The sequence below is a fragment of the Salvelinus sp. IW2-2015 genome, linkage group LG14, assembly GCF_002910315.2.
Source record: "Salvelinus sp. IW2-2015 linkage group LG14, ASM291031v2, whole genome shotgun sequence".
Taxonomy (NCBI): Eukaryota; Metazoa; Chordata; class Actinopteri; order Salmoniformes; family Salmonidae; genus Salvelinus; species Salvelinus sp. IW2-2015.
In genome coordinates this window covers 12,362,635-12,383,788 of record NC_036854.1, presented here as the reverse complement: position 1 = coordinate 12,383,788, position 21,154 = coordinate 12,362,635, and the positions used below count along the sequence as shown (strand labels likewise).

Here is a 21,154-nt window from a genome sequence, read left to right as displayed (position 1 = left end):
ATGCAGTGTAATACCAACCACACAGGAGGGGGTTGTTTAGTGTGTGTGTGTGTGTGTGTGTATAAACAAGAAAACTGCAATCGTTCCATTCCCCCAGGAGTCATGCAGCAGCATACAGTATTCTCTAGTATGTCTCACATGTGAAAGAAAGAAAGGAAGCAGCAACACTTTGAGGAACACACTACCTCACTGCCTTTAACTCAACTACCTCCCTTTAACACACACAAGTGCTTAATGAATCGCTCTTAATGTCCAGCAAATACCCAGCAGCCATAGGATTCAAAGACATAGGGGGCCCAAACATCTATAGCTTATTGCAGTCTTCTGTGCACCAAATCTCAGAGACGACAGAACAATGTGCGTCTATCTGGATCTATCAGTCATGAGATGCTTCCCTCAAAGCATATCAAAGCCTATACCAACTATTAAGAGCTTTCTCCAGTTACTACAGAGTTTACTAAAAGAGTTTCTTAAAAAGCTGCGTGTGTAAACAAAGGGTTTATTACTCAAATATATTTTATGAAATCCTCTGTGCCAGGCAGAAAAAGTTCCATTAACGATACATCTTCAATAGACGTCTACAGCAGCAGCGATACCGTCCACTAACAAAACAAGATTACAATTTGAGTAGACAATACAATGCACCTTTTGTCTGAGCCTCCCAGCCCGACTGAGGTAGAACAGGTACCCTCTCCAGGTACCCTCTCCTCTCCAGGTACCCTCTCCTCTCCCCGGCCTGGCCCGGCACCACAGGATTATTGACTAATACACTGAACAAAAATATAAACGCAAAGTGTTGGTTCCAAACAAAAAGCTAATTTCTTTCCAAATTTTGTACACAAATTTGTTTACATCCCTGTGAGTTAGCATTTCTCCTTTGCCAAGATAATCCATCCACCTGACAGGTGTGGCATATCAAGAAGCAGATTGAACAGCATGATRGTTACACAGGTGCACCTTGTGCTGGGAGCAATAAAAGGCCACTCTAAAATGTGAAATTTTGTCACACAACACAATGCTACAGATGTCAAGTTGAGGGAGCACGCAACTGGCATGCTGACTGCAGAAATGTCCACTGGAGCTGTTGCCAGACAATTGAATATTCATTTCTTATTATACCCTGATGAAGACGAAACGTTGGTTATTAAATTATTGCATCTGAGCTCCTAGAGTGTGCGGCTCTCCTTTAATTTTTCAAGTGTTCTACTCCGCTAGCCAGCGCCTCACCTAAACAGGTGTGCGTTTCTTTCGCCTCCACTTTAATTTCTTTACCATAAATCACCTCCAATGTCGTTTTTGAGAATTTGGCAGTACGTCCAACCGTCCTCACAACCACAGACCACATGTATGGCGTCGTGTTTGCTGACGTCAACATTGTGAACAGAGTGTCCCATGGTGGTGGTGGGATTACTCTATGGCCAGGCATAAGATACAGACAACAAACACAATTGCATTTTATTGATGGCAATTTGAATGCACAGAGATACCGTGACGAGATCCTGAGGCCCATTGTGGTGTCATTCATCCGCCGCATCACCTAATGTTTCAGCATGATAATGCACGGCACCATGTTGCAGGGATCTGTACACAATTCCTGGAAACTGAAAATGTCCCAGTTATTCCATGGCCTGTATACTCACCAGACACGTAACCCATMGAGCACGTTTGGGATGCTCTGAATCGACATGTATAACAGTGTGTTCCAGTTCCTGCCAATATCCAGCAACATCACACAGGCATTGAAGAGGAGTGGGACAACATTCCACAGGCCACAATCAACAACCTGATCAACTCTATGTGTCACGCAACGTGAGGCAGATGGTGGTAAAACCAGATACTGACTGGTTTTCTGATTCACACCCCTACTTTATTTTTATTACATTTTTTGGGTGACCAACAGATGCATATCTGTACTCCCAGTCATGTGAAATCCATAGATTAGGGCCTTATTTATTTATTTCAATTGACTGATTTCCTTATATGAACTGTAATTCAGTAAAATCTTTGAAATTGTTGTGATTATATTTTGGTCAATTTGGTCCTAATCTGTGGGGCAAGGCTGATGGCAGCGGGAGGCGGGCATGAATCAGCTGTCCGCGGGACTGAACGGGGATGGGGACAGATACTCACCAAACAGATTGCTGGAGTGGCCTTGCTTGGAGACAGGCCTCAGCTCATTGGATCCCCAGGCGTATCGCTTGTAACTGWCCCAGGCAAACTTCATCATCTGTGGGCAAAGGGAGAGGAAGGGGAGGGGGGACAAGGGGGGAAATAGGTTTAGTCTTAGCAGATCTATGAAGGGTGATTCACGTCCTTTGGGTGGTTTGGTCATTATGGGCAGGTTTCCAGTAAAGTATTTGTTTTGTTAAATAAGGGTGTATTTGTGACATGGAACAGACTTCAGGCTATTTTATGTTGGACACCATGTTGTTGTCACCTCAGATATTAACTGTGCAGGGAAGTCTGTCAATCATTTAATAGACCTTGACATTACACAAGAAAAAGTCTGTTTGACGTATTCCGTGACCCTGGTTTGTGATACTTAACCACTGAGAGACATCCATACTCTACCTTACATGCTGAATTTCTAAGCTACATGCGTCACAAGGTTGTTCTTCAAATCGGTGTCTTCTGACAGTATCTATTTTTGGTCCCAAAGACTATAATTTACACCTAATCCTCCTTAAATGTCCCCGTTTGTTCCCTCTCCCTGGTGAAGCGATCCAGATGGCGGCAGATAAAAACTGTTCAAAACAAGGACAGCTTTTCAAAGTTTACAAATTTTAATGAAAAGGTATATTACTCACTTAAAACTGCAATCTATAAAGTTGACTTTGTTGAGTGCCAGTGAGATTATATTACCCATTTAATATTGCAACACCACTGCTTTRGGCTATAATACAGTCCAACTAAGTTTGCATATGGGAAAATAACAGGCCAGAAATGATAAATTGGAAGGTAATGGGTTGTCTGGCTGCACTAACAATGCACCCCAACACAGTGCTAGTGTCGAATTCTCTCTCTGCACCGTCACATCTCAGTTCTCTTCTGCAGGGTAGCGATTACCAGTGTGTCCTCCAGTGTTTGTTGTTGGGAGGATTAGGCTGTAAAGGAGAAGAGAGAGAAATATGCTGCCATTCTCTAAAGTTGATACAGAGGCAGATTGAAGCTGAAATCCGCCTCGAGCAAAAGATGAGAAGACCAGACAGAGATTAAAATAATGTTTTCCCCAAGACTCTCAGCTTGTCAGATCCACACAGGGAAAGAGGGTCCAAAATCCAATGCTGGCTATTGAAAATCACTAGCAAAACAATCTAAGTGGATAAGGGTAGTCAATGGACAGAAACAATAATGGTCCCTCTTAAGCAGAGATTAGGTCTACTCATTTGTTTACAGATCAGTATTTTCTGGAGCGTTTTCTGAGATCGACAAGTCTTTCTCTGATTCTTAATCAAGCGGAGAAAAACACAACGTCAAGGTGTTTATTAATGATGTGTGCCCTTCCTGCAATGTGAAAACCAGAGCAACCCCTGTGTTCTCTCTTGGTTACCGCCACCATTTCAAATGATGAGATTATGTTGCTAATGCACAAATGATTGGAGCACAAATGTGGAAAGATTGGAATTAAATTGAGTGTTAAAAAGTCTGCTGCCTGTGACAGAGAGCAGAGATGGATTAGAAGGATTAGGCGGCACGCCTACAGCGACAGAATGGGGGGGTGGCATTTTCCGAGCTAAACTGACCTAGACGCACCTCCAACATATAAAACTACCGGTACACAACATTCTGCACAAAATGAATGACAATTTCTCTCACCCAGTGGAATATAAAATATTTCAGTGAGCGCTGATGCAAAATATTTTGCTTGTGCATGCCGAGTGCCCCTCACCAAGGTGCTGTTGGAAAGACGCACCGCTGTGGTGCTCCACCAAAATTCTGTTAAAATAAATATAAAATACATAAATCATGTAGCCTATGGTAGAAAGAGTATATGGCCATTTATGTAGCCTACAGGCTGGAGTAGAGATCACATTTATGACAAAGTAATGAAAATATACTTTTTAAATCATGCACGTTTCTCAGATCAAATAGCCTGACCTCAGTGGTTTTAAGTTTGAATGTGTACATTTTTGAAAAGATGATCATAGCGAAAAATTCTATAGATTCTATACTTCTGCATTTCCCGCTGTGTAAACACATTGATTCTCATTGCAAATAAGCTCGGGATAACTCCTGATAAAAGTTAGGTAGCTGATATTCAGAGCTTAAATAGACAAAATGATTAGTCACAGGAATGGGGCCTAATAAAGCCAATGCAACTGCCTGTTTTACAAACGGTAGGCTTACCACATGGATGGGCATTCAGAAAATGCCATTGTGGGCCGACACTGTAGGCTACACCCCAGTAAGCACAGACCAACGACGTTCTTTTGGCCGGTACGGACCAGCCTTGATTTTAACATCCACAGACCGGACGTCTATGTTAAGTTCAGATTTGGTCTGGTCCGGCCCCCGATTTCCAGGTCCACAGACATTCGGTTCGGACCGGCCTATATTTGGCCCAAACATAGACGTCTATATTTGGTTCAGATTTGATTCGGGCCGGCCTTGAAGTGGCCCAAACATTTTTCCGGACCAAATCTTAACCAATTATAGACATCGGTTTCAAATGTTTGGACAGCACAATACAGTAAAGTATAGTTCAGTACACCAGTACAGCACACTAGAGTATAGTGCAATACAATGTAATGTACCCTACATAACTCTAATGTAATCTATTCAATACGTCTTTTCAACTTTAATTCAGAACCGAAAATAAACCAGATTTCAACATCCGGAAAATAAGTATTTATAAACGTACAGAAAATACAGATTTTCACCTTTCATTCAGAACCGAAAATTAACCCAAGTTAAACTTCTGGAAAAATAKATATTTTAGACATCTTTTCAACGTCATTTTTCTTACTGGGAGTATTCTAGTTTCATGGGGGTATAGGAGGGTGGCAATTGTTTTTTGTCTTGTCTAGGGCAGCAGAACAGCCAGGACCAGGCCTGCCCTTCACAGTCACAATTGTTTAGCCTAAGTGTGAGAGGGTGTTTGGATCAGTCCATCATGGAAAGCCCACTATGAAGGCTTAAAAAGGGAATTTCACCCTGGCTCTGTCACGGCAGATAGTCATTACTATATTAATAACATTACGTTTTTATCATCAACATCACAATTATCCAAACCACAAGCTAGAACTAGCATTTTCATTTGGCAGAGTCGGGAAGTTTCGACTCCCTGTGTATTGGTCTGCTCATAATGAACCACAAAGTCCGACATTCATAGCGAATGCTGATACCGCCCGCTAGGTAGAGGGGGAGTTCCCACAAACATTGTTTTTTTTACTTTGAACGACCAAAAGTACTCTAGGCAAGATTATTTTGAAAAAGGTTGTTTTTCACCGTTTGTCATCATACCCGTGTGGTGTTCTGTACCTGGCTGTGCTAATTACAAACAAGCGTGAAAATGTGTCATCTTTCACCATTCTAGCTACCAGAGATTCGTTCTATCTTTGACTGACCTTAGCTAACGTAAGTTAGCTAATAGTACCAAATAAAAAGCATCTCAATTTGGTAGCCCTCCATTTCACCCTTGTCTGGAAAACACTCATTAAAAATTGAATTGTCGATATAGATAACTTACTCTGTGTGTTGGTAGCATGAATGTGTATACATAGCCTATGGTTGTTTAGTTGGTTTTCAGCCAGTCTCAGCTGGCTAGCAATCTTACTGCCAATTTAGTGATGCTAGTTAACCAACAGCAAGCTGACAATATTGAAATGTCCATGTTAGGTATGCTTAGCTAGCCAGTCTAATAGAGATCAATACAATTAGTGGGCTGGTTAAATTGTGTATTTTGTTGTAGGTGGTACACAAACTGATTCCACCAACATGCGCATCCAATCCCTAGCTAGTGAAGATAAATTGGCCAAAATATTTACAAGCTGACGGCAAAGATAGCTCAATTTGTATGAATTGGGCAGTGTTTGTGTTCTCTGGTTACAGGTCATTAGAGGTAGCTTGATGACCACAGTGTACCTTCCAGACCATGTAATCAATTTAGTCTACCCCTTTCTCTTTTAGTAAAACTCAGGTTATCTGGAGTCATTCCAGTGTCCTGCTGAAAAATACCCCAAAGCGGGGGCATTTTGAATATACAAGCATGAGGGAGCGGACACACCTTGCGGTTATGGAGAACAACAAGGGACACTGAAAGGTATAAAAGCAAGACTACAACAGTAATGACACAAAAACAGTAATGACACAAGCACCTCATTATTCTCTCTGCAGATTCTCAAAACGCAATACAAAATTCCCCGGCAAAAGGCTACTATTGACAAGACTAATCTGTCAAAGTCAATGAGCTGGGGGAGGTTTACAGACAGTACTTTGAGATGAGGAAGGTTTTTGTTGTTGTGCAGGGTTGTGCTTAGACAGTAAATGTATTGTATGAGAGCAATTGATGTGCCAATTCCCCTCAATGTTTTTTTACACAACAATACACAACAATTCATACTGTGTAAGAACTGCCTTCCTAAGACTTTTCACACCTTCTTTAACCACCTAATTGGTCTTTTGACAAATCAGATCAGTTCTGAAAAAGATCTGATGAAGACTAATTAGTGGAGAGAAAAAACAGAATTGGCCTGCCTGTGTAAACACAGCTAATAATTAGAAATCAGGTGTGCTAGATTAGGGTCGGATTGAAAACCTACAGGATGGTAGCTCTCCAGGAACATGGTTGGAAAGCGCTGATGTAGAACCACCATAAAATAAATATGGATATGTTCTATCAATCTTCTAAATTTGTCTGCCCTTATGGATTCACATAATATATTTATATAAGCTGTACAGGGCTCTTTATTATCAAACAGATGCTAGACATTCAGATATACGAGGAATGTTAGTTTGATCAAAATGTTTCAGAACCTAAAATACAGGCGAGTGTACACTATTTAATGCTAACTCAAGAGAACAGTGTGTTCAAAAACAATGTTATATGGTAAAAGTAACATGTGATTTTTTTTGTATGAACTGCGTGTCCAAGTGTTTCTCAGGTGTAGACACACACAAGTGCAGAGTACTGTAGTTACAGATTCTTACATCAGATAATGTCCATTTCTGCCGACACCTTGTCTATTTCAAGTCTTCTCTCATTGATGGAGACAGGTGGGCAATGCTAGCAAATACTAATTGAGTGTATGTAAACTTCTGACCCACTGGGAATGTGATGAAAGAAATAAAAGCTGAAATAAATAATTCTATCAACTATTATTCTGACATTTCATTCTTAAAATAAAGTGGTGATCCTAACTGACCTAAGACAGGGAATTTCTACAAGGATTAAATGTCAGGAATTGTGAAAAACTGATTTTAAAATGTATACTTCTGACTTTAACTGTACATGTGCGCAGGCACAGAGATTACATTTACAACAATATCTAGTCTAAAATAAATAAATATGGCATAACCCTCAACTCGACCAGACAGTACAAATGAGCCTAGGCAGGTAAGCAGACAGTATCTACTTACAGCCATGTGTATCAGGCATGCTTAGGCAAATATTTTTACAGTTGATTTTGATTTATAACAGTAAATTATTGTATTATTATTTCTCCTCAATGTTTGGTAGGTAACTTATCTAGCAAGCTTGCTGGATATGCAATACTTGTTATTTACATCTGTTTGGAATCCTATCTTGCATCATGCCTATAATTTTGTGAGATTTAAATGCATCCAAGGTCATAATCATAACCAATGTCAACCCTCATCAATTATGTTACCTAGCTAGCTAGTAAAATTATTTACAGTTGCTGATGTTACACGTTAGCAGGCGCATAACAAGTTAGCCAGCTAGCCAACTCCAGTCATGTGCTAACTTTTGCTTGTAAACCTAGCTTTAGGTGGTTGGTTGTAATGTTGAAGCTTGCTGTTTAGTAGCTAGCTATATCTATGACTAAAAAGAGAAGAGCTTTTACAACCAAGAAAGAAAAGATCTCAGATTGTAAAACCTATTCTATTTTTTGTCATAGATATGGCTACCGATAGTTGTTTAGCTGGCTAACTTWGCAGACAGAAAAATAATTTGATTTCCCACCCACTGTAACACAGTAGTATGTTAGCCAGCAAATACACAATATGAGTTTTTGTAGATAAACTAAAGTTAGCTAGTTAAGTGGTTTGCAGGACAAATAACTTACTTAGCTAGGCACCGTATTTGTCATCTGCCCGCTTGGTGCTGGCATCGTCATTGGGTGTATCATTCAATGCGCGAAGCCCTGACCTGCCTTCCTCCTGGGCAATTATGTGTGAAACATATCTCACTGTCCTAGCAATGACATGATGAAAACAAGCCCAGATTCCCCCAGGGTGAAATTCCCCTTTAACATTGTGGGAGAAACTTCCAGAGGGGCTCATAATGGTGTTAATGAAAGGCACCTCTCACTCTGATTTCTCTGATAATGAAATGAAAACAGCTCCACTCAGTCCCAGGCCTAAACAAATAGTCCCTTCTCGTCTCTCTGTCTGAGGGCCCCCCTGTAGAGAATGCTGGTGGGAAGTCATTTGCAACACAGCGTGGACTCCCCATACCAGCCAGCATTCTCCTCCAGAAATTAGATGAGTTTATCGACTCCCACACAGAGAGCGGGAGAGACAGACAGATCGAGTTAATGAGTCTATGGTGMTATTTACCCCAAAACCCTGGGCCCCACCCCCTCGCAGCCTCCCAGCGCTCACAGCTCACACCTTACTCTGGTCCTGCTGAGAGGGTGCCAAATACAAGCCAGTGGTTCTGTTGGTTGGTTTAGCTAGTAACTAGGCGACTTGGAACCAGAACCATTTGCCAGAACTGAATTAGAAGTTGTGGGGAGATGGGAGGCATTGAACACGGGCCATATTGATTCTCATTCAGTAGTGCAAAATTTAGTTTCCAATAAAAAAAAACAGCAGGCTGTTCTGGCGGACTATTCCCAGATGGGAAATGCTTTTGTTCACTGTAGGTTACCGGTCTCCATCCCGACGGCTCAATATTCAGTCCTCTGCACCTCGGTACAAAGCCTGGTACAAAGTGTGGTCCTAACGGAGGCACAAGGACCAGCACAGCCAAGAGCGAGTCCTGCTCCTGCTTAGATGGAGTGCCAGCCTCCCTGATTTACAAGGCAGTAATTGCTTTTCCAGTCAGGGTTTAATGTGAGCGTTTGAGTCAAAAATGTAATCTTGTCATTCGTGGCTCTCTCACTCTCTGCATGCGGTCTGTCGACGGGAGGATCAGCAGCAGGAGCTCTCCCATTGTTTAATCGACGGCATTGTGTAGTCCAAAGACGTCACAGCAACACTGGAATGAGTTGACAGCGGGTGCTCGGGGGGGAGAACATGTTACTTTCTGCCGTGAGAAACAAACAAGACTGAGTTCTCAGTGCAGCAGAGCAGAGAGCATGCTGGGATATCACTAAGGCTCTCCTATGTGGCATTTATGTGGTGCCCTGGGATGCAGAGCGGTGTACCATTGTTGTCAGGTAACACACACCTATGCTCAAAAGACAGCTCTTGGACGGCTGTGTTTGGTCTGACAGAGCAGAGACACTCTTCGACCTGCTGAGCCAGGCTAGGCCTCGGCAGGAGAGTCTGTCAGGGGGACCTAAAGGTGGAGCAGGCCATAGTGGGCTCTGGGGTCTTAAGAGGATTAACCTCCCTCAGTGCGTTGTTCTTCTCAGGGCTCAGACACGCAAATAGCATTTGTTGGCCGACAGTACCGCTGTGTACCGACAGTGAACCGAGTGGGCACTGATTTTACATGTAGAATCGCGTGAAAAAAGAATCAGACGTACAGTGGGAAGTCCCCTAAAACACAGAGCACTGAACTAATCGGCAGACAAACGCTAGATTCCCATTCGGTGCGACGTGTGCACGCCTTTTAAAAAGGTTAGGGCGGGGGCAGAGCAGATCAGGAACAGATGTCTATTAATTCATAAACCAGCCCCAAGGGAGTGATTTATTTTCTATAGGCCTACAGTATGTGGGTTGGTTGGAGAGTCATGTGAGGACAAAACAGGGTTTGGGGGAAGAGTAAAACCAAAGTCAGTGAATCACATGAGTCATAAGTGACTATTCAAACAGCAAAGGAATAAAAAGGCCTAATCATTAGAAACTATCCCCTCCCCCGTTTCCATCCCCTGATAGCCTGCTAGCCTGTCCTCCATGTTGCGCTCATCTTTCCCTCTTTTCTCTTTACTGACCAGCCCAGGAAATTCAGCTAGTTTGGGGACCTGGGAACGAATCATCTGTTTGCCAAATTTCCATTTCCCTTATCCCCTGCTGTCAGTCCCCCCCCCCCCATCCCACATTGATGACTGAGCTGTGTGTGAAGGAGGGCAGGCAGAACTAGGATTTGGAGGAGCTCTGTGCCATGGAGGTTTCTGAAGGAGAGGAGCGCCAGACTGGGAGACAGAGACAGACAGTGCCGGCAGCAGGCACAGAACCCAGGGCTCAGGACAAGCAGCTGTCCAGGACAGAGAGCCCAACTACAGGCAATGTCAACAGACACCACGTCCATGCCAACTCCCGTTTACTGTCAACCAAACTGCCTCCGCCTTTTACACTCACTTTCTCATAGTGTCTTTCCTCTCATCTGCTCTCCCTCGCTGTCCTTCATCACTCTACTATTGCGGTTGTTCTCTCCTCTCTTTTGCTCTCCCCCCCCGCCGTCCTCCATCTCTTTCTTGCAACAGACCTAAACATACCCATCCTTAACCCTGGAGGAGAGGAGTTGGAGAAGATCCTCTTAGCTGGCTGAGGCTTATCTGAACGCCCGGCTATTGGAGGTGACAGTGTCGGGACACATTTACGCTCTGGCAAAGGATTAGGCCTAAGCAATCACTTGCACTGTCTTTTTGATTGAGCTAACGCTCTCATATAAAGTCAGCTGTTGTACAGAACGTCTTGGTGTGTATGTGTGGGCCCATCCAGTCAAATAGGGAGTTTAGGGCCTTGTTAACATTCATGAAAATCAGGTGAGCTGAAGACACTCATATCCCCAAATCTGCCAGCAAATTATTATCTTCCAGACTTTTGTCTCCTTGGACGGGAAGAAATTGCCAGAGAAAACTAACACCAAGAGCCATACTTTCTTCTGAACGTCAAAATACAGATCTTTGTTTCTTTGACTACTTGAATACAATATTCCAGAGAGTGCTGGTGACTTCCGATATAGTTCATGGGAGCACGGCACAATGAACCGCACACTTTAGAGCACTGGACATGTATCCTTTCATCATAAGTGCATTTGATGAAATCAACGCCATTCATTATGCAAATGCAGCCGAGCATAGAAATCTAATCAAATCAATCATCGTCACTCTGTGAATGTGCCTGGCTATTTTCTCTGGACGATCAGGCTAGTGACACTTTAAAGCGAGGAAAAGTCTCGCCGTGGTTTCATGACGGATCTGCACATCTGGAGCATACCCTACAATCTCTTCTCTAGCGTCTCATGCACATTCAGTGCCTCTGCTCGACACAGTTTGCCCYTTCCCACAAGGAGCCTCATACGAGGTAGTACACCCAGCATCACTAATTCATAATATTCCCACCATCTCCTGACAACTTCACAAGGAGTCATGCTGTATCTGGCCCACAACTGCAGAGTTTATTATGTTAAGAGCTACTGAGCATTGTGTCATCATAGAGAACATCATAACCTACTCCTGATTAAATCCATTCATCTGTACACCTTGCACAGGTAGATAAACACCTTTAAAATGAAAATGACACATTACCAACAATGCCCTTATCATCCGTAATAGTACTAAGTGCGCGAATAGCAGTCACAATGACAGATATCTTGGCCGCACTATTGTGCTGTTGAATGAGCACCAGAAGCAACGCGGTCTCATCGTCAGCTATACTCTTCACTGCAGTTAAAGCCAGTCCGAAGGAGCGCAAGTCTTTAGCAACAAGCAACATCTGTGTCATTGTTTCACTCTGAGGTCTATTAACTTCTCCAGGGTAGGGTGCAGCATTCGGAATTTTGGATGAAATGCATGCCCAAATTAAACTGCCTGCTTCTCGGGCCCAGAAGATATGATATGCATATAACTGCTAGATTTGGATAGAAAACACTCTAAAGCTTCCAAAACTGTTAAAATAGTGTCTGTGAATATAACAGAACTGATTTGGCAGGCGAAAACCTTTTTGGTTTTGTAGTTTTCTATTCAATGCCATTACAGTATCCATTGACTTAGGACTCAAATAGCAGTTTCTKTGCCTTCCACTAGAWGTCAACAGTCTTTAGAAATTGTTTCAGGCTTGTATTCTGAAAAATTAGGAAGTAAGAGCAGTCTGAATGAGTGGACCCTAAAGTGTCACAGAGCTTTTTCATGCGCGAGACCGAGAGAGTGCCTTTCTTGTTTACCTTTTAAATTGACAACGTTATTGTCCGGTTGAAATATTATCAATTATTTAGGCTAAAAACAACCTGAGGATTGAATATAAACATCGTTTGACATGTTTCTATGAACTTTACGGATACAATGTAGATTTTTTTGTCTGCCTGTTTTGACTGCGTTTGAGCCTGTGGATTACTGAAGAAAACGCGAACAAAACTGAGGTTTTTGGATATAAAAAAGAGACTTTATCGAACAAAAGGAACATTTATTGAGTAAATGAATGTCTGCTGAGTGCAACCATATGAAGATCATCAAAGGTAAGGGATTAATTTTATCTCTATTTCTGACTTGTGTAACGTTTCTACTTGGCTGGTTACTGTTTGTAATGATTTGTCTAGTGGGCTATGTTCTCAAATAATCGTAAGGTATGCTTTCGCCGTAAAGCATTTTTTAAATCTGACACCGTGGTTGGATTCACAAGAAGTTTATCTTTAAACCTATGTAAAATATGTTTTGTTTTATGAATTTTTATAATGAGTATTTCTGTATTTGAATTTGGCYCCCAGCAGTTTCACTGGCTGTTGAAGAGGTGGGACGCTAACGTCTCACGTACCCAAGAGAGGTTAAACAGGGCTGCAGCCTCTTGTCAGGATGATCATCTATACAGCCTTCTAGAGAGTCTTCACCAGATTGGAAGGCAGTAAGCTCTTCATGGCATTCTTCAACATGCCCAAGCTGTTCCCAGCACGGCACAACTTCTGCTGCTTCCCTCCTGGCTCCACACACACACACACAGAGACCAGCCACTTGATCTGTTTACCTTATTTAGAGTAGGGACTTTCACTAGTGTGTGTGTGTGTGTGTGTGTGTGTGTGTGTGTGTGTGTGTGTGTGTACTGTGCTACATTTATCCCCTGCACGAACATGTTTATCCCTATTCTTTCACCATGACACACATTCAAGCACACACTGATTCAAGGCTGTTTAGGAACAACAGGTGCGAGATAATTGAAGGGGACAATGTAATTGTGGAAGAATGAATGAAACACAGAACAGAACAGAAAGCGCGTGTTCATGTGCAATGTCTGAGACTCCCAGGAGAGACCAGTAGGTACTGCAGGAGAGTCTCAGAGAGCCCCTTCGATGAAGCATGGTGTCTCAATAGAGATGGATTCACACCAAAGTGGAGGGCCAGAATGGTCCAGGTATCCGTATGATGTAATTATACCTGCTATTCCCCTTTATTGCATTCCTGTTTCAGGCTGTGTCTGTTCTCTATTTGTTCTACATCCATTATCTCTCTGCCATCTCTTTAAAGCCCCGCCAACACTACTGACCCACAGCAAGACAGCAGCCCGCTCTGAAGGAATAAACAGGTCAAACAACAACGAAGCCCATTGTAGAACACTAGAAACAAGAAATACACATCACATAAATATGCCCCACACCCGTTTATTGCCCTGCAGAGTAGCATAAACTCTCCCCACTGGCCACTGGAGACAAACGCACGAGAGAGAGAGAGAGGCGGAGGGAGTGTACACAACATATTACAGTGATCCTTCATGCAGCGCCTGTCACACTGGTATGGGCAGCGACTCCCTTATGCACCTGCATCTACATGCAAATAAGACAGCCCTAGAGGCCTAGTGTTGGTGGGAAAGCAACGCACAGCTCGGAAAACATACTGTACCATCCATACCATCCATCATGCTCTACAGACGACTCAGCCCTGCAGTGATGAAGTTATGCTATAGGGACGTGCTGACAACAAAGCCCTCCTAAAGGTACTAAAAACTCGCTCAAGTGTTAGCCCAACAGAAAATTGTGGGACTATTGCCTGCCAATTGTGTGCCAGACTGTTGACTTACATGTAAAATAGATTTGACTAGATAATCATCATCTGTGACTTGTTTCAGGAAACTAGGCGTATGTCGCAAGTCACGACTTCACAGGAGAGGCATTTGAACATTTATTWAATTTTTTTTAATCAATATGCGTTTTTGGCAGAAATGCCTTCTGGAACATTTGAACATTTATATGCCTTAATAACAAACTTGTATGCCCAATGTAAATACAAATAAAGTTGTTAAATTACAAGCCTAGTTGGTTTAGCCACAGAAGAAGACAGGAACCTTCCCGCTAGCCATGATTGGCTGAGATAATGAACGGCTTGGACATGCCAAGAGATGAGTTTCGGATTGGTCTGCCATGTAGCATCTTCTGTTTATAAAATGAGCTGCTCATTATGTGTAGATAATCCTATCTACTGGAGTTTTTCAAAATATATAACGTTAGCCATGGAGAACTGCAAATGTGTTGCTACTGCTCTCAACCAGAGTGACTTGACAACGGGCCAAGCAAGCTGTACAAGCAAAATGGACACACGGGACGTTTTATTTAACCTCTCTTMGGTAGGGGGCAGTATTTTCACGTCCGGATGAAAAGCGTGCCCAAAGTAAACTGCCTGTTACTCAGGCCCAGAAGCTAGGTAGAGTTGGATAGAAAACACTCTAAAGTTTCTAAAACTGTTAAAATTATGTCTGTGAGTATAACAGAACTGATATGGCAGGCGAAACCCTGATGACAAACCAGCCCCCAAAAAAACATTTTCAGCCTACCACTGTTTTCAATGGCTGTCACTTTTATTATAAGGCGAAATCCTGCCAGATTGCAGCTCCTAGGGCTTCCACTAGATGTCAAGTCTTTAGAAAGAAGTTCATGCTGGTTTTTGGAAAAATGAGCCAGAAATTGTAGTTTTTCAAGGTGGCTCCCATTTAGGCTGTAGTGTTTCCAAGCGCGTGGAAGAGTGCGTTCTTTTGTATTTTTCTCCGGTAAAGATAATAACGATTCTCCATCTTAAATTGTATCGTTTATTTACGTATTAGGGTAACTAAGGTTTGATTATAAACGTTGTTTGACTTGTTTGGAAAAGTTTTAGTAACGTTTGGGATTCATTTTGTATGCATTTTGATGGCGGGAAACTGGGTGGATTATTGACTGAAGTGCGCCAGCTAAACTGAGTTTTTATGGATATAAAGAATGACATTACTGAACAAAAGGACCAAAAGGAACCAGCCTGGTTCCTCTCTAGGTTTCTTCCTAGGTTTTGGCCTTTCTAGGGAGTTTTTCCTAGCCACCGTGCTTCTACACCTGCATTGCTTGCTGTTTGGGGTTTTAGGCTGGGTTTCTGTACAGCACTTCGAGATATTAGCTGATGTACGAAGGGCTATATAAAATTAAAATAAACTTGATTTGATTTGTGATGTATCTGGGACCTTTTGGAGTGCCAACAGAAGAAMAGCAAAGGTAAGGCATTTATTATATTGCTATTTCTGACTTTCGTGTCGCACCTGCCTGGTTGAAATGTTTTTCATGCTTTTGTTTGCAGGGCGCTGTTCTCAGATAATTGTATGGTGTGCTTTCGCCGTAAAGCCTTTTTGAAATCTGACACAGCGGCTGGATTAACAAGAAGTTAAGCTTTATTTTGATGTATTACACTTGTGATTTTATGAAAGTTAAATATTTATAATTCTGTAGTTTGAATTTTGCGCTCTGCAATTTCACCGGATGTTGGCCAGGTGGGACGCGCTCTCTTCCCGCCTGCCCATAAGAAGTTAATGAAAGGGGTTGGTGGAAAGCTATGGCTGGCAACACCCGACTCCCTACTTCAGGCCGCTGCCACAGATCAAGCAGTACCAGCACTTCAGGGGAATATCATTTTCATTGCATTGTATGAGGTTATTCTTCTTATCTAAACTTGGGAGGTGAATTGATGTTGTGCAAGGTTGTAATGTCTTAAGTTGTTTTGTTATTTCCTGTTTTACAGCTTCGATGCTCAGGAGCCTGGTGTTGTTGTTGCCAAGGAGCGTTGGGACTCAGTCGGGACCAGGTTTCAGCTGCTGCACAACGCTGACATCCTTCCTCCCATAGATGGTCTGCCTGTACAAGCACCACTGGACACAGCTAGACAAACTTATATTTTTGAGAAGATCGGGGAGTTTTGTGACGAAGAGGCTATGGACATCACATGCCCTGTACCAAAGTCAAGGGCAGAAATGAAACAGGCTCTCCGAATATATATTCCCTTGTTCATGCTTGGTTCGAACGGACCAGTTCATCACTGGGGGCGAGTTCCCAGTCATCAGCACTATCTGCAGTGCCTCTAGTCACATGAGTCTCTCCTAACACACGCCATACATTGCTGCTACTATTTCTTTTTTGTATCCTGCTGCTCAGCTACTTCACCCCTGAATGTATGCATATAACTACCTCATCTATCACTGATATTGTTATTGATATTGTTCTTGTACATATTGTATATTATTTTGTTCTTTCTCTACTGGTATTGACGCTTTTTGATATTGCTACTATGCAAGTAACCATTTGGCTGTACCGTTTACACCTTCTGCAGAGACCCATCCACATAGCAAGATGTGGCTGGTGGTTATAGCATTTCTTTCACATGACCCATCAATTTAGACAAGTGTCTGGTAAGCATCATCTACTATTTATTTTAAATTATCTGGACACTGTTTACCTGGAATTGTTCCTTGTTGTAGGCTACTACTTTTACAATTTTTTGTCTTAATCTTTACTACACTACTCACTGTTTAGCACATGGCCTCACATGTGAATCCTTAAAGAGATGGGTGGGGCTAAGGCTTAACAGGGTGTGAACAATGCTGAATGGATGTAGACAAAGAAGAGCTCTCCAGTGGGTGTACCAAATATTCAAAGGCCATTTTCTCAACAGTGGGGTTACAAGTTTATCAACTTTCAAAGCAGAATTACTTGATGTGTATGATATACCAGTTTGTAGCTCTGTGTCTCTGCTTTTATCCAATGTAAAAAATAAAAAAAACAATTTCTAATTTTGCTACATAAGACCGAATCAAGGTGGTCAGTCACATTTGACTACATCGTAAGCAATCATTTTTAGAATTAGGCAATGTAGCCCGATGGGAATATTTCATAAATAAAGTTCATATACAGTTTAGAGTGATTAACAATGTTTAGCATATATATTTTATGTAATACACATGCTTTCCAGTGTTCTTTTTGTGGTACTAGGTTTGATGATCACTAGACTTGATGCAGTATGTTATGGTTTAAACTAGAGCTGGTCCAATAAGCCAAAAGTCATTAAAATCGACACCGACCTACATATCACAGGCATTTTGCTGATATCGTTCATTACGATAAGTAGCCTATGGAGAAAAGTGAAATAATAGGTTTGCTAGTATGGGTGATTGTTAAATGGGACAATTGATGGATACAACCATCCCAAAAAAATAAGTAGCAGTAGTAGTAAGGATGTATTTATTTTTTTAACAGTGGTGCACGCGGCCTCCCGAGTGGCGCCGTGGTCTAAGACACTGCATCACAGTGCTTTCGAGTCCAGTGGGTTCGAGTCCAGGCTCTGTCGCAGCCGGCCGCGACCGGGAGACCCATGGGGCGGCGCACAATTGGCCCAGCGTCGTCCGGGCTAGGGGAGGGTTTGGCCGGCAGGGACGTCCTTGTCCCATCGCGCACTAGCGACTCCTGTGGTGGGCCGGGTGAAACGGTGTTTCCTCCGACACATTGGTGCGGCTGGCTTCCGGGTTAAGCGGGCATTGTATCAAGAAGCAGTGCGGCATGGTTGGGTTGTGTTTCGGAGGACGCACGGCTCTCGACCTTCGCCTCTCCTGAGTCCGTACGGGAGTTGCAGCGACGAGACATGACTGTAACTACCAATTGGATACCATGAAATTGGGGAGAAAAATAAGTTATTTTTAAACAGTGGTGCACATTAATGTTATTTATCGCTATCGCATCAATTCAGGCAATTTATCACGATATGGATTTTTGTTCAAATCGCCCAGCTCTACATTGACAGAGGACACACTGATTATTATTGTATTCTGTGAAACACTGCAATTCTATAGAAGCTGACAGTCACTGCCTTATGTTTCGACATCCTATAAGCATATTGGGCTGGTGTTCAGAGTTCAGTTGTCTGCTGATTAAGTTATAAGGGCCTTCTCAGAAAAAGCCAGTTAGACATTTTATCTTCTTCTGTGCTGGAGGTGTCTCCCTATTGCAACTTGTAATAAAAACCTGTTCGATATTTTATTGAATTTATCTACGACTGCACTTCTCTTTTGTTCTCCTGGAAATTCCTATTACAGGTAACATCTGTTTATTTGCATGCAAGCTGTAGCCTACCTAGCTACATTAACAGTGCACTGCAAAACGAGTCCAAAATAGCAGGAAAACTAAATGTTGATAATAAACCCCTCTAACAACAGAACGGTGTCAGGTATCACTTCCCTTTTAGCGTGTGTGAATGAGCAAACTGAAAYGAGTGGTCTCACAGGAATACAAAAGGGACTTAAAGAACACGACAGTTCAAGAAGGAGCACCACTTCAACGACAAAGGTTAGCTTCTTTGAATTCTAATAACGCACTAGAACCAGGAGCATTAACATGAAGAATACAGATTTGGAATCTAATTTGTGTTCATACAGAATCGTGTACTACCAGTCTCTCATTTGTAGTGTTGTACATAGGGTGCTCCTTGATCAGAATGTATCATTATTTGTGATGTGAGGTGGCGAGGAGGGAGGGAACCACTTTGGACTACATGATAACAGGGATGGTAATTAGGGTGTTTTATGAAACAGATTGAGCCTTGCTGCTTTTGATGTGAGCTAGAACTAGAGGAAGGCCCATCGTGCTGAAAGAGGAGTCGCTGTGTTTACAGTGCATTCAAGCATTTGTTCAGAGGAGATCGAAACAATGAAAGACGGGGAAACAGGGGCAAGCTCTTTATACACCCGCCCACTACAACTAACAGTAGCGCCCACTCTAATGCAAGGATGTACTAGTAAACAATGCCAGACAGGAGTAGGACAACACACCCACTAATGTAAGGAGGTACTAACTAACCAAAGCCGGGCAGAGCTACGACAACAATACACCTGACCTGCAGAAAAACAACGCACCTCGCCCACCTGTCCATCAGCTCAACGTTGAGTATTCATGTCTGTGTCGTGCACGCTATAATACAATTATTTACTAACGTCATTCCTCTTAGGGGTATTTTCACTGCTATTTCAAGCATCAGCAATACTGAAGAGCCCACTCAGCTAATATGGAAGAGGCTTCTCCCTTGGCAGGTCAGTGGACCCTGACCATCACACTCTCCCCAGAGAGAACACTATCCTAAACACAGGAAAGGAGCAGGAACAGGTAAACATACAGGACCAATACAAAGGCCTCCCTCATCATTTGGGTGGGTCTAATCTAAATCTGTAGACAGGCATCAGATTCAGTGTTGACCTGTTGAGAGGTTAAACCTACCCTGCATAATGTCCTACTCGTCTATTTATGATGGATGAATGACTGCGTGATGCTCTTTTATTCAAGCTAGCAGCGAAGCATCTAAAATGAGTGCACATTAGATGAATTCAACGGACTCCAAATCTGCGGTCAGTGTGCCCTGTAGTCGCTGAGTGACACAGCAAAACCAAGCATTCGCATTGACATGGCAGACAAGGTACAGTAGGCTAGACAGACTGACTAAAACAGGTGAGGATAAGTGCTGCCTGGGGTCAACTGATATGCTGTGGCTATGCAGCTAGTCCATAAGACTGCAGACTGGAGGCATATCCATCAAGCAAATCAATTAGAAGAGGTTATGCGAGGGTAACAGAAGTCACTGGAATTACCTTTCTTTGATCTATTCTCTACCGTCAACCAGATTACCATTTGTTTAGCAGATTAGCATTTTTTCTTTTATAAACCCCAACCAATGACTCAGTCTGGCATCGGCCCATCAGGACAATTCAGCATCCAACAACGCAAAAAGACGAAAACGCTCCATACTGTTTCATCCCACATTCTTCTTTTATTTTTGATGTGGGATGAAATTAGAAGTTTGTACAGTGATCGAGAGCTAATTAAAACAAATGTTTTTTTTAAACCAGCTCCTCTTTCTGTGCAAATGAAAACAGGAGGGATTTCCAAAGGGACTGGCAGGCAGGAGGCTATGTAATTACCGCAGATCTCTCTCTCAGCCTTCCTCTGTGGCTGTGCTGTTCTGCTCTTGTACACACACACACCCACCTAGGGTTGGGAAATATATGGGGAGACCTCTTCAAAAGACATGTTACTCCAAATATCGCGATATCCGATATAAATCATTTTCGAAATAAAAAGTTTCAAACATGCTTTATGAGTAATTCATGAACCTACGGTGGCAATACATATGGTAAGTGATTTCAAATGGGGCTTTTGACATTGACTGTTCTATACTGTTCAATCCAACTTTAAAAAACWAAAAAAACATTGCATTTTCATCATAATCTGCATTTCCTGCGCTTTTGTTATCATTTCGGTATATCTGTATTTTATTAGGATCCCCATTAGCTGTTGCTAAAGCAGCAGCTACTCTTCCTGGGGTCCACACAAAACAGAACATAATACAGAACATTAATAAACAAGAACAGCTCAAGGACAGAACTACAATGTAGAAAATAGTAAAAAATAAAGAAAAACCCTGGAATGAGTAGTTGTGTTCAAACTTTTGACTGGTACTGTATATTGTCAATGTCATCATATAAACCGGCCTTGGCCTAAACCTAACACACACGKACGCCTGCCTCGCCAGTCTCCAACTATGCAGAGGGATGCAGCTCTGTTCAAAGGAAGAAATCAGAGGCTATTCATAGACATATTTACAAG

General features: G+C 42.4%; 1 protein-coding gene across 1 annotated transcript in view; it reads right to left on the bottom strand.

Annotated features, from left to right (window-relative positions):
• Positions 1 to 21,154, bottom strand: part of man1a1 (mannosidase, alpha, class 1A, member 1) — a 172,471-nt gene that overhangs the window by 129,503 nt on the left and 21,814 nt on the right. Inside the window, exon 2 of the mRNA XM_023999506.2 lies at positions 2,131 to 2,227. Coding sequence (XP_023855274.1) covers positions 2,131 to 2,227 — 97 coding nt within the window. The remainder of the gene's footprint in view (positions 1 to 2,130; positions 2,228 to 21,154) is intronic.